The 14,586-nt window shown below is 48.7% G+C and overlaps 1 protein-coding gene across 2 annotated transcripts in view; it reads right to left on the bottom strand.

Moving 5' to 3' along the window:
- The window catches only part of ccdc102a (coiled-coil domain containing 102A), a 102,134-nt gene that overhangs the window by 28,280 nt on the left and 59,268 nt on the right, over positions 1-14,586 (bottom strand). For both annotated transcript variants that reach the window (XM_060940734.1, XM_060940735.1), the window contains exons 4-6: positions 13,804-13,912; positions 13,063-13,179; positions 10,673-10,882 (exon numbers count right to left, since the gene is read on the bottom strand). In XM_060940734.1, coding sequence (XP_060796717.1) covers positions 10,673-10,882; positions 13,063-13,179; positions 13,804-13,912 — 436 coding nt within the window. The remainder of the gene's footprint in view (positions 1-10,672; positions 10,883-13,062; positions 13,180-13,803; positions 13,913-14,586) is intronic.

Below are 14,586 nucleotides of genomic sequence, written 5' to 3' on the forward strand. Positions count from 1 at the left end.
GATGACCTCCCTCCGGGAGGGGATAGCCGCCAGCGGAACACCCTGCAGAAGGTAAGCCCTCCTCCTCCATGGACGGAGGAGCCTGCAAAAAGTATCCGTCACCTTCACAAGCCTGTACCCGTGCAGCGCCGGGTGGAGGTGGAGACCGTTGAGCCACCTCTGAAGCGGATGTAAGTCCAGGAGCCCCAGCAGGACCAGAGAGGAGGCTGAAAGGTCTTCAGGGCGAGTGACCTGCCCCGTCCGAAGCGGCCAAGCAGCAGGCGGATGTTGTGGATCCTGGTCTGGGAGGGGGTTGCCATCAACGACCTCGAATCCAGGTGCATGCCCAAGAAAATCGTCTCCTGGCTGGGCACCAGCGAGCTCTTCTTGTAATTCACCCTGAGCCCCAGCTCTGCGACATGTGAGAGCACAGTCGCGATGTCGGTGTGGGCCTGAGCTGCTGAACCTGAACAGACGAGCCAGTCGTCCAGGTAAGGCAGGACACGCAAACCCCGTGCCTGAAGTGGTGCCAATGCCGCTGCCACACACCTGGTGAACACACGGGGTGCCAGCGATATCCCAAAGGGCAGAACATTGAACTCGAAAGCCTGGCCCTCGAAAGCAAACCACAGGAACTGCCTGTGGTGTGGCGCAATGGGAACATGGAAGTAGGCGTCTTTCAGGTCGACGGTGGCAAACCAGTCGCCCGCCTGGATGTGGTGTAAGACATCTACTGTACGCAGCATGCGGAATCTCATGGTCTTCAAGTGGGAGTTGAGGGACCTCAGGTCGAGGATCGGGCGGATACCGCCGTCCTTCTTTGGAACCAGAAAATACCTGGAGTAGAACCCACCTTGCTGTCTCTGCCTGTCGACGGGAGAGATTGCTCCTTTCTCCAGGAGGGTGGCGATTTCCTGCTGGAGGACGAGGGACTTCCCCGGATGGCTCACGGTGGTGTGTTTGACCCCATGAAAACGCGGCGGTCGGCAGCAGAACTAGATGCGGTAACCCTCGGTGAGGGTCACCAGCACCCAGGGGTCTGGGGTCAATGCTCTCCAGCGTTGGAGCTGTTCGCTGGAAAAGCAGCCGACCGCCGGCGCGCTGATGTCAGCGCCGCCCAGACTGCCCCCGTCGGTCACCAGGTGAGTGCGGGGGCATCGGGCGTCAGGCCGCAGAGCCTCGTTGGGCGAAAGGACGAGGGCAGCCACGGAGGGCTCAATGTTGGGCATTTGCTGGAGGCCGTAGGTGGGAGCGTCCTGCATTGCTGCCAGGGCCCTGCAGTCACTAGGGAGGTGGGAAAGGCGTCTGGGGTCCGCCCAACATCTCTGTAACTCCTCGATGTATGGGGCCGAGGGCGGAACAGACAACGAGGAAGGCTGTGTGGAGCCTCTGAAAAAAGCGCTCTGATGCTGGGCCACCGGGGGCGTGTCCAAACCCAGACGGGCCAATGCAGCCCTCAGCGTTGGCTGGATGGATGAGCGTCCGCCTTCCAACACTGCCACGGTGCCATGGCTGGTGGCCTGGGAACCGGCCGGAGAGGTAGAGTCGTGACCGTCAGACCCACCGCAGTCAAAGCTCTCCGACGCCTGGATCGACAGCTCATCCAGGCCGCGTGCATCAACGGCCGGTGACAGAAGCGGTGGTGATGGCGAACGGTCGGGCTGCCAGGCAGATGGGGTGGCTGTGGGAACACTGCTGCCCTGTGGCGGAGGCTGGAGATTCGCCAGCAGGGCCTTCATCTCCTCCAGCTCGGCGGACATCACCTCCACCTTCCGAGCCAAATCGCCCGAGCGCTTCTTTTTCGCCTTGGAAGCGGAGACGCGTGGGGGAGCCCCACGGCGCTTGCTGGGCCCCGCTGCTGCAGCCGGCACCATGTCCTGTCCCCCCGAGGCCCGGGGGATGTCAGACGGAGAATCCATCGGCTGGCAGAAGGGAACTTAAAAAATAGGGCGAGAACACCCCAATAATTAGTAAGTAACACAAAATAAACAAAAACAATCAGGCGGCAACGAAAAACGACCGGGCGAACACACCCGTAGTCGGAATAAAATGGTGCGAGGGCCGAAGCGGGAGCACCCGGACCTCGCGAACCGCAAGCCTACTGCCGCGGGTTTAAAAGACAGCCGCAACTAAACAGTCACTCACTAGCGTGAGAAGAGATCATACACCGCTAAAACACACAAGACAGCCAGCCCGTGAACAGGCCGGAGGCAAGGCTACACAAAACAAGGCGGTCGATAATACTAACAAAAATAGGCGCCGTGCGCCACAGAACTGATAACAAAACAGCGGCGAGAAACACTGCTTTAATTCAAATGAGATGAAAACCACTTACCTGAACGAAAACAAGCCGGCCTCCAGCGGCGAGGACACCGCCTCGGAGGGCTAGTCAGCTAACTCCACCGAGCAAGAGCACTCAGCTAACGGAGTAACAAAACAATACGAGTACAACGACAAGAGAAAAAAGGAACTGATGGACTTAACGCAGTTTCTTGGAGGATGCGTAAGCACAGCCCCAACCCCACGGGTAACGAAACTAACACGGCGCTTTGTCCAAAATCCAAATTCCAATCCAACTCGCAACCTGCAAAACGCAAGAAGATGCAAGAGGTCACTTCCTGGGTTCACCGGTCTTTTGTGTCGGGGTCACGGGGTGACGTCACCCAGGTCACACGTGACTTTGTTGTTACTATTACTCGACCTGCACGTTCGTGTGATGGATATCCATGTGCTGAAAGCACCGCCTCTGGCGGTCAGGAGAAACGAAATAGAACTGTCACGCTCCGCCCTGGAAATCCACTCCAGAGATTACAGATCTCTCACGCCAGCGCCGAGCCGGATCCGGGACAGGAATTCTTTCTCCCCTGTACTCATGTTCTGGTTTTCACTGCTGCTTATTTAAAGGCCATTCTCAGACTATTCTGTGCCCTCTTGCTCTTCATGGTTTTCCTCTCTAGCTATTTTCTCTTGTCCATGACTTTTGCACAAGCATTTTTCTGGTTCTTGTTTTTTTGCACCAAGAGTCATTTATGGTTCTTTTTTTTTTTTTTGCACCAAGGGTAATTTCTGGTTCATGGTTTTTGCACTAAGGGTCTTTTCTTGTTTATGTTTTTTTGCGCTAGAGTTTTTGTCTTTGCCTGTCATGTTTTTGTCAGGTTGTTTGTTCTCATTTTGTACGGACTATTTTTGCTTTGTATTTTGTCCTATTTGTTTATCTTTTGCCGATTGGCCCACCCCATCTTCAAGACGAGGGCTCCAGCGCTTCCTAGGATTCGCCAACTTCTACAGGCGCTTCATTCACAACTTCAGCACAGTGGCCGGACGTCTCTCAGCCCTCACCTCAACCAAGACCCAATTCAAGTGGGGGGAGGAAGCAGAGAAAGCCTTTTCCATGCTCAAGCACAGGTTTACCACAGCACCCATTCTCACCATACCCGATCCTACCAAGCAGTTTATTGTCGAGGTCGACGCTTCAGAGTCAGGGGTCGGAGCTATACTATCCCAGAGGGCCAGTGACAAGGTCCACCTATGCTCCTTCTCCTGCCGGCTATCCCCCAGCTGAACGGAATTACAACATCGGCGACTGAAAACTACTGACTGTTAAACTAGCCTTGGAGGAGTGGAGGCACTGGCTCGAGGGGTCGGAGCTCCCCTTCCTAGTCTGGACTGACCATAAGAATCTGGAGTATCTCAAGTCTGCCAAACACTTTAACTCCCGTCAAGCCTGTTGGTCTCTCTTTTTCTCCCAGTTCAACTTCACACTCTCCTACTGCCCAGGCTCCAAGAACGGAAAACCCGACACCCTATCCAGGATGTTTTCTTCCAACCAAGAGGAGTCTAAGCTGCCCGAGACCATCCTTCCATCCTGCCTGGTGGGAGCCACCATTCTAGAGGTTGAGACACTCGTGCAGAAGGCCCTGGAGCAGGACCCTGGTGAAGGTAACCCCAACAACGTTCCTCCTAACCATCTGTTTGTTCTCTGTCCTGTGCGAACCCAGGTACTGCAGTGGGGTCATGGCTCCAAGCTAGCCTGTCATCCAGGGGCCGCCTGAACCCTGGCACTCATCCAGTAGCGCTTTTGGTGGCCATCCATCAAGGAGGACATCCAGGAGTTCGTGGCAGCCTGCGACACATGCTCCCGGAACAAGACAACCAACTGACCCCCTGCCGGCTTGCTAAGACCCCTCCCAACTCCACATCAACCTTGGTCTCACATTGCCCTGGACCTCATCACAGGACTCCCCAACTCAGGTGGCAACTCAGGTGGCAACACATGCATCCTCACTGTCATTGACTTTCTCCAAGACTGTCCATTTCATTCCTCTGTCCAAGCTCCCCTCAGCCAAAGAAACCGCAGAATTACTCGTCAACCACGTCTTCCGCCTACATGGACTACCCACCGACATAGTTTCTGACCGGGGCCCTCAGTTCACTGCACAGTTCTGGAGGGCCTTCTGCAAACTCATAGGGGCCACCTGTAGTCTCACCTCAGGCTTCCACCCACAGACCAAATGGCCAGGCAGAACGGACAAACCAGGCTTTGGAGGTTGCACTCAGGTGCATGGCGTCCAAGGATGCCAGTTCTTGGAGCAAGTACCTACCTTGGATCAAGTACGCTCCCAACACTCTTCCTTCATCTGCCACAGGTCTCTCACCTTTCTAGTGCTCCCTAGGTTACCAACCACCACTCTTCCCCCAACCAAGAGGAGGAGGTCGCCGTACCCTCAGCCCAGACCTTCATACGCCACTGCAGGAGGACATGGGCATTGGCCCGGAGAAAACTCATTCGCTCCACCCTAGTATCCAAGAGGCAGGCCGACAAACGCCACTCTAAGGCGCCCACTTACTGGGTGGGGCAAGGAGTCATGCTCTCCACATGCCATCTGCCACTCAGAACCATCTCCCGCAAGCTGGCTCCTTGGTACCGAGGACCCTTCATCAAAACGTAATCAACTCATGTTCCGTCAGACTGGCACTACCACTCACCATGCGACGCATCCACCCCACGTTCCACGTGTCACAGCTTAAACCTCTGGTCTCTAGTTCTTTGCTCCCACTCTCCAAACCTCCTCCTCCCAGGCTCATCGATGACAGCGAGGCCTACATGGTCAAGAAACTGCTGAAGGTGCGGCAGCGAGGCAGAGGACTCCAGTATCTGGTGGACTGGGAAGGTTATGGTCCCGAGGAGAGAAGTTGGGTCCCTGCCAGGTTCATCTTGGACCCAACCCTCATCTCTGACTTCCACCGGCAACACCCCGACGGGGGGTACTGTCATGCTCCGCCCCGGACACCCACTCCGGAGATTACAGATCTCATGCCAGTGCCAATCCAGATCTGGGACAGGAATTCCTTCTCCCCTGTACTCACTTCCTGCTTTTCACTGTTGCTTATTTAAAGGCCATTCTCAGACTGTTTTTGCCAGAACATTTCATTTGCTTCTCTAACCATTTCTGTGCCTCTCTTGCTCCTCATGGTTTTCCTCTCTAGCCATTTTCTCTTGTCCATAGTTTTTGCACTAGCGTTTTTCTGGTTCTTGTTTTCTTGCACCAAGGGTAATTTCTGGTTCATGGTTTTTGCACTAAGGGTTTTTCTTGTTTGTTTTTTGCGCTAGTGTTTTTCGTCTTTTCCTGTCATGTTTTTGTCAAGTTGTTTGTTCTCATTTTGTCCGGACTATTTTTGCTATTTGTTTTTCGTCCTGTTTGTTTCTCTTTTGCCACACCCTTTCATCCCTGTATTAAATCATCTTATTTATTGGATTACTGTCTGTTCTGTTTTTAGATCCTAACTTCACCAGACCTCCACCAGGCCTAACAAACATTTAAAAACATGGTGCTAACAAAGTACAACTCTCAGTTGTAAGCTTTATAACAGTTATGGAGCTCTGTAAAGTTTCCCAAGACAGGAAAGGCTTCGGGGGGCTGCTGAGGAACTGTGTTTACTGTAGCTATAATGCAAGTGAGAACAGGAACTAACCGTTAAAATGTGTGATGAGTTGTTCATTAATGAATTAAACATTATAATTGTTGGCACAATGCTGTGGTTTAAGCAGAATAAAAACACTTCACACCATGCCGTTATAGGACAACGACGCACTTTGCATCGTGCCACATGCCGACACACCATTTCTGTAAAACTGCACGTTCGTGATATTCCTTACATATTTTGACAGTCTGAGGGAGAACTTGCTTGAGGATGTGTTCTTGGAATTGCAGGTTGTCTTCTTTACCTTCTTATTAGAATAAACCAACAGTTGAGTTTGTAGCAGCCCAAACAACACTTTGTGCACATCTGTACTTTGGCACAGTAATGGAGGACAATCTCCACGTTCTACACACGGTTTCTGGTGGACACCACTCAAGTGTCCCGGCCGAGCTGAGGAGGAAACCCAGGGGCTGCAAAGCCAGAGCTAAGCTAAAGGCTAGGCTAGCGGACAACCGGCGGCACTACAAACCATCCATTCCCTGTTATCATGGGGAATGTGAACTCGCTGCTGAATAAAGTCGACGAGCTAGCCGCTGTGAACAACCAGCGGATTTACCGGGAGAGCAGCTTGTTTATCTTTATGGAGACACGGCTAACACACCTTGTACCGGATGCTAAAGTGGACCTGCGGGGATTCACTGCTGTGAGAGCCGACAGAGATGCTAACACATGCGGGAAAAACAAAAGGTGGGGGACTCATCATTTATGTTAACAACGACTGGTGTAACCCAGGACATATCTCCATAAAGACAGTTTTATGTTGCCTGGACTTGGAGCTGCTAGCCGTTAGCCTGCGGCCATATTATCTGCCGAGGGAGTTCAGTCAGGTGATTACCATCTATGTTTACATCCCTCCGAGGGCAGACGCAGCAGCTGCATGTGAGAGGATTCACTCGGTCACAGCAAGGCTGCAGACACAGCACCCTGAGGCATTTATCATAATTTCTGGGGACTTTAATCATGCTACTTTGGACTCTACTTGGGCTACTTTTTACCAGGTTGTGGACTATCCAACAAGGAACAACAGGACAATTGACTTGCTGTATGCTAATGTGAGGGATGCATACAGAGTCACACCCCTCCCCCCACTAAGGAAGTCTGACCACAACCTGGTTCTTCTACAGCTGAAGTACACCCCTGGTTCAAAGGCAGCCTGCAACAACTAGCTCCATCAGGAGGTGGTCCCCTGAAACGGAAGATGCCCTCAGGGACTGTTATGACATCACGGACTGGGATGTGCTGCTTAGCCCACACTGTGAGGACAGAGGGGCTGACACACTGTCTGACGGATTACCTTAACTTCTGTGCAGACGTGGTCTCCCCTGCTAAGACTGTATGGTGTTACCCTAATAACAAGCCATGGGTAACACAGGAAGTCTCCCTCACTGCAGCCATCTCTCCTTCTTCCCTCAACACACCTCCCCCCAGTCATCACAGCAGCCACCTCTTCCCCCACCTCAACACAGACTCCTCCATACATTACTGCAGACCAGGTCAGAGGTCAACTGAGGAAGCTTCACCCCAGGAAAGCAGCAGGCCCGGACAAGGTGTGTCCCCGACTACTGAAGACCTGCGCTGCTGAACTGGGTGAACCACTCCAATGCATCTTCAACCTCAGCCTGCAGCTGGGGAGAGTATCCACCCTCTGGAAGACATCATGTATCGTTCCAGCTCCCAAAAAGAATCGGCCCAGCAAGCTGAACGACTTCCGACCGGTGGTACTCACTTCACATCTGATGAAGACATTGGAGCAGCTCTTCCTCAGCTTCCTCAGACCCCAGGTACAACATGCCCAGGACTGTCTGCAGTTTGCGTACCGGGCAGGTGTCGATGTGGAAGACACCATCCTATACCTGCTACATCGAGCCCACTCGCATCTGGATAAGGGAAATGGCACAGTGAGGATCCTCTTCTTGGACTTCTCGAGCACCTTCAACACCATCCAGCCCCTATTGCTTCAGGACAAACTGAACAGGATGCGAGTGGACCCCTGCCTGGTCACCTGGATCTCCAGCTACCTCACTGACAGGCCGCAGTACATCAGGCTGAAGGACATCACGTCCGACACTGATCAGCAGCACCGGAGCACCCCAGGGCATGGTGCTGGCCCCTCTTCTCTTCACCCTGTACACCGTGGACTTCTGCTACAACTCGGAGCACATTCAGAAGTTTGCCGATGACACAGCCATCGTTGGGTGCATCAGTGATGAGAGAGGAGGAGTATAGGAGCCTGGTGAGGGACTTTGTTGTGTGGTGCACCAGAAACCATCTGCAGCTCAACACCTCGAAGACCAAGGAGTTGGTCATTGACTTTGGGAGGTCCAGACCAAGGTCACGACCAGTTCTGATCGAGGGAGTTGAGGTGGAGGCTGTGGATTAGTACCTCGGGCTGTGGCTGGACAGCAAGCTGGACTGGACTTGCAACACCAAACACTTATACAGGAAGGGACAGAGCAGGCTATACTTCCTTAGGAGGCTGCGGTCCTTTAACATCTGCAGGAAACTCCTGTGGATGTTCTATCAGTCTGTGGTCGCCAGTGTCCTGTTTTACACCGTGGTGTGCTGGGGGGCAGCACATACAAGGAGGACACATCCAGCCTGGACAAACTGATCAGGCAGGCCAGCTCTGTGGTCGGCGTGAAGCTGGACTCTCTGGTGACAGTGGCAGAGAAGAGGTCTATGGACAAACTACTGTACAACATGGACGATGCCAGTCACCCTCTGCACACCGTCATCAGCAAACAGAGGAGCCTGTTCAGTGACAGAATGCTCCTTTCCAAGTGCAGGACAAACAGACTTAACCTCCTTTGTCCCTCAAGCCATCATACTGTACAACTCCTCTCTGGGGGGGAGGGATAACAGGAGGACAGAGGACGGGAAGGAGCAGTAGCCTAGCCTAACAATAAGCAATACCGGACAATGTGCAATATAAAGTGCAATATCTCTCCTGCTGCCGCCCCCTTCTCCCCACCTCTTCTTCCCCCCTCTCTCCCCCCTTCCTCTCTTCCCCATATCTTATTCTTTTTATATTTGTTTATGTAAATACTTAATTTTAATTTATCTAGAAGTTTTCTCTATTTCTTTTCTCGGTTTATCTGTAACGATGCTGCTGGAATCTTAATTTCCCTGAGGGAACCTGCCCAAAGGGATGAATAAAGTTTTATCTAATCTACTCTAAGTGCCCCCAAGAGGACAAATATAGACATCTGTTTTCAATAATAACTCCACAGCACCACCTCGTAGAAATGAAATTCCACTGTCCTCAGATTCTGTGACTCATTCCTTCAATATGTACCATGAGGGTTAATTACAGTGATAACCAATCATGGAGCAAATGGCAATGTTGCCAGACAGGAAGTGAATTCATTTCTCAGCAACACACCGATACCAGACTTGGCACAAACGTTTAGGAACATGACTTGATGTTAATAAACAAGCTTCAAGGTCCACTGGAGCCAGATCTCACCAAAGGCTTGACCACTTTTTTCTTCAGCTCTCTTTGGGAACAATGCCGATTGTCCCAACAGTTCCTTGGTGTCCTTCACTGCGGGGTGTGGCCAAAAAAAGCATCTGGCCCCTTAACTGCTGCTAGCAGTGATATTTAAATGAATCACTTTTCTCCTTAATCAAATGAAAGAATAATAATAAAAAACTGTCTTCCCCAGCAGTAATCTTGATATCCTTTACTTCTTGAAAAAACTTTCAGCAAATGGAAGTGTTGTCATGGCATCAAAATGACCGCATCTCCAATTTACAACCCTAATTAGGAGATAAGCTTACAGTGACCAGTGCCAAGATGAAGAACCGGGGCTCGACAAACAGCCGACATGCTGGAAATGCATTTAAACGTGAGAATCCATGTTCTGGCCAAAGCCCTCCATCTGTCTCCATCCGTTTAGTGAAGCAGAGCTCTTACAGAGGGCAGAGTGAACGAGCGCCAGGGCACTGAAATGACTCGGATGTGGCAGGAGGAGGGACGGGGCTCGGGGGTCAGGTGAAGATGCGGTCAATCACACAGCAACCTTGCAGCTACGCTGTGAGAACACTACAGTGCATAAACAAACATCCCTGTGATTTTATTAAAACCCATCAACATGCTTTTAAATGTGATACTCAAAATGTGTTGCATAATAAACACTATATATTTACACACATACGCACACTGACAGTAAACTAAAGATACCGGCAACCAGCAGTAAACTAAAGATAGGACACGCCCATGAGAGAACAGCACAGAATGATCTGGGGAGAAAAACTGCTCATGTGAGCAGTGGGTTTGTGAAAAGTGATGTTAGCCCCTCACAGTCCTCAGCATCATAATGGATTACTTTAGAAACTTTCTTTAAAAAGGAGACCTTTGTTGTACGGTTCAATGTAGAACCTTTGGGGAGTTACCCTCAGGGACGAATTAAAGACGTTTCCTCGTACAGCGATGATGTTAATTTGCACATCGTCCTGCAGATGTCAAATAAAAATAAATAAAATGAGAGAGTGGGCTACAAGAAATTGGGGAAAGTTCATTTCAAACAGGGATTTCTTTACTAAAAGATGTCACTAGTACTAGTATTTTGAGAGATCATTTCTAATTTGCAGGATTACGAGTCATTTGAGATGATCATGTTAAACGTGGAGGTTAGAGGACAGTATGGACTGGGTGCATTTCATTTTTTCCACTGTGGTCAGTGTGCGGTCAGCGTTCTCCTGCCCTCACCTTGTTCCTCTCGAACAGCTCACTCTGGATGGTCTTGAGGTCGGTGTCCAGTGCGCTAGCTGCCTGTCTGCGTTTGCGTGCCAGCTGCTCCTCTAGGTCCTCCATCTGCGCACGCAGCTTCTTATTGTCACGCTCCAGTGCCAGCTTCTCCGTTTCCAGTCGCTCCCGCCTGCCCCACTCTGCCGCGTTCTCCACCTGCAGACGCTCCATCTGCACACACACACGCACGCACACACATTACTACCTTCCAGACTTGTATTACTGGACCTACAAAATTTACACATATAAAAAGGATCTTCAGTTATCCCTAAAGGTTCTATAAAGAGCCATACAACAAATCATTTCCTTATCAGAAGGGGTTCTAAGCATCTTCTAAGCACACCTACTGTTGTGAGATATTTCCATCAACCTCTCTCTGTATTATTGCAGCTAAATACTGATGCATGTTTTTCACACTCACAAAAATTTCCACTCTTCTCTGGTTAACTCTTTGAAAGAAACCTTCAAAGCTTCAACGCGATGGAGTGTTTCTTCACGGAAAAAAAAATCCAAGTAGAGCCCTTGTTTGGAAACTAAAAACTCTTACAGAACCCTACACAGGTCTGTGTCATATTTCTATTATGGGGCATTTTTGGTGAACATAAAAGGAGATAAAAACCAGCACGCGCGCGCACACACACACACACACACACACCATTTCCATCAACTTCTGAATTATTGTAGCTGAATAATAATTCTCTACATTTCTAGAAAATATTGAATCCTTAAGGGTTTTAGTTCTCTCTATCATTATGGAGCAGATGTACATTGTATAACAATTTGATTTGCACATTCTACTTTTTAAACTGTGCAGTTTTTATTCCATCATCTTATTCTATTATTTTATTTCAACTATTTTAGTCCAAGTAGTTTGTATGTGTAACTACTTTAACCTACCTCATGGTCTTTTGTGATTTATGTGAACTTGCTGCTGCAACACTGCAATTTCTTTCTATCTATTTATCATTTGGTGAACAAAACGAGACAAAAACGGAGAGAACAATAGAACAAACACCCACCCACACCCTCAGAGACAATGAGGTAAACACACCATTTCAAACACAAACACTGGGAGGCACGATGTGATCCTGACCAGTTATGGGACCTCAAGATATTATCTGTTAATCCATAATGTCTACACACAAAAACATCGCTCTGAACTCCAACCACAGTGTTTACATCCTCAAACTCCTTACACATCCATTCTGATGTTAGATTTGATCTTAACATTTCTGCTAAATTCTGAGTACAGTACTTCTGTATTTTAAAAAAAAAAGGGCCTTTTGTGTTTAAATTCAGTTTAGGACGTCTCACACACAGTTGCAAATCACATTTGATATGCAAAAGTATCGGATATTACAACATTCCACAATGTCACAATTAAAAAAAAAAAACGCCACACACTTTATAATATAATATAAAAATAAAAACGTGTCAATTATGAGCACCCACAGTAATTCTCATGAATAAAATGTGACTGAAAAAAATTTTCATCTGACCAAGTTCACCTAAACTAGGTACTACACACTTAAATGGGTTTTCTGAGCTGTAAATTAAATTATACAACTGTACTGGGATGAAGCATCAATGCTGGTGGTAATACTGATAATTACCATTTCATATAAAAAAATAATAAAAATTTTAAAAAGGCATTTTAAGGGTTAAAAATGGCTCAAAACACTATTTACTGGTTAAACCTATCCTGAACCTTGTGAGGTCAGTGCTGAAGTAGAATTGACCATTTGGGATTTATCCAAATCATTAATTTTAAGAAAAAAAAAAAGTTAACACCCTCTGATCAGAGGTGTGCAGCCCCCAGTCCCACCCTCGAGTCAGAGTCTGTTAAATATATGCTGATCAAGACTCCCTGAACAACTCCTGCCCCACACATCCACGCCGTCCCCCCCCACCACCCCATCCCATCCTCCTGCTCAGCCGCTCCCCACCCTCCCTCTTAGGATCTTACCCATTATTGTAAGTTGGTCACCCCCCCCCAAAATTAAGCAGTGGGTGGAGTTAAGCTCAGAGCTGGGGGTGAAATTGCACTATAATCCATGACTTCCTGTTTCACTGGGGTATAAATAAGAGGTGACAAAGGTCAAATTCACTTACATACATCCACCAGTTTGGAGAAGATTAGCAAATACAAATAAAATGAGAAAATGTGTTGAAGTTCATAAGACAAGGCTATAAATATCACTCCATATCTGACTATGTCCAAATCCACTGTTAGGGCAATTTAAAAAAAAAAACCCACACAAGCAAGCAAAACACACACCTGGCCAATTTTGCCCCCATTTGTTTTTTGATGAGTAGGTGTATTAAGTTCCATGCGAGTGTGTGCTTTTCACCTCTGCCCGAAGCTCGGCTAGTTTCTTGTCCATGCTGGTCCGAGCTCCAAGCTCATCCTCTAGATCTTCAGACATGCGGCCAAGTTCATCCTGATGCACCTCCCTCAGCAGGTTCAACTGTGTGTGTGTGGGGGTGGGGGGTGGGGGGGGACGACACAGAGGGACAGATAAAAAGATAGGACAGCAAGAGTGAAAGTGAGAAAGAAATATGGGGAGAAAAAGGAGACAGAAAGGGACAGAAAAACAGAGCTCGCAAGTCAGAGAGCGCGCGTATAAATGAACAGCCTGACATACATCTACCTTTCATGCATTTTATTCTTCACCCAAATCAGAAAGACTCAGCCACCAGTTCATGCACACAATAGGATTGATGTTTTAAACCGATCCAGAGCGCCACCTGCTGATTAAAGTACCACCTACATGTTAAACGCTGTGTTTAAACTCCTCCTGCAAGCTGAGCCTGATTATGTACATTTCTTCCTTAAGCTGTAGGGATGGGAGGAAGATATGGGGGCGTTTCCAAATTTGCACATCCATTTATGTATATTCATAGACTGACATTCTTAATGAGTAAAGGTGTGGAGATGGTCCTGGACCATACTGGGTATTAAAGTAAATAACTTGACTATTCTAAACTTATCATCATCATCATTTCAATTTCTGTGTTTATGATGGATCACTTTCTTGTTCTGTCTAGACAGGGTCGGCTGAAACATTTTTTTTGTATTCTCCCTCTCTTACCTGTTTGAAAGCTTCCTGTTTGCTCTTATTCAGTTCCTCATGTTTGAGCTTCCACTGGCTCAGCTCGGCCTCCAGCTTCTCAATGTTCTTACTGAGTGCTAGTTTGTCCCTGAAAACCACACACACACACACACACACACACTTACTTCCTGGATGAACTGCATTACTGGAAGATTTAGTGCACGCAGTGCTTTATAGGCACTCTGTGTCATCATCATTTTCAGCTTTCTTTGCCTTTTATGGGATTTTGTGGGTGGGGCTAAATGTAAATATGCTGTGAGCACACTTGGTGTTGGGACACAAACATTTACACACAGCTCTAGTAAAATTATAAATATGGCCCAATGTTAGAAAAAAAGATAAATAAATAAATAAAATTTTTCTCTCACACAAGCATACATTTACACACCTCTGGTGTAGAATCATCCTGAAACAACTTAATATTGCAATTATTTATTAAAATGATTATGAAACTAAATGGGCGGCACAGTGGTGTAGTGGTTAGCGCTGTCGCCTCACAGCAAGAAGGTCCAGGTTCGAGCCCCGTGGCCGGCGAGGGCCTTTCTGTGTGGAGTTTGCATGTTCTCCCCGTGTCCGCGTGGGTTTCCTCCGGGTGCTCCGGTTTCCCCCACAGTCCAAAGACATGCAGGTTAGGTTAACTGGTGACTCTAAATTGAGCGTAGGTGTGAATGTGAGTGTGAATGGTTGTCTGTGTCTATGTGTCAGCCCTGTGATGACCTGGCGACTTGTCCAGGGTGAACCCCGCCTTTCACCCGTAGTCAG

Source organism: Neoarius graeffei, chromosome 15, assembly GCF_027579695.1.
Source record: "Neoarius graeffei isolate fNeoGra1 chromosome 15, fNeoGra1.pri, whole genome shotgun sequence".
NCBI classification, from domain to species: domain Eukaryota; kingdom Metazoa; phylum Chordata; class Actinopteri; order Siluriformes; family Ariidae; genus Neoarius; species Neoarius graeffei.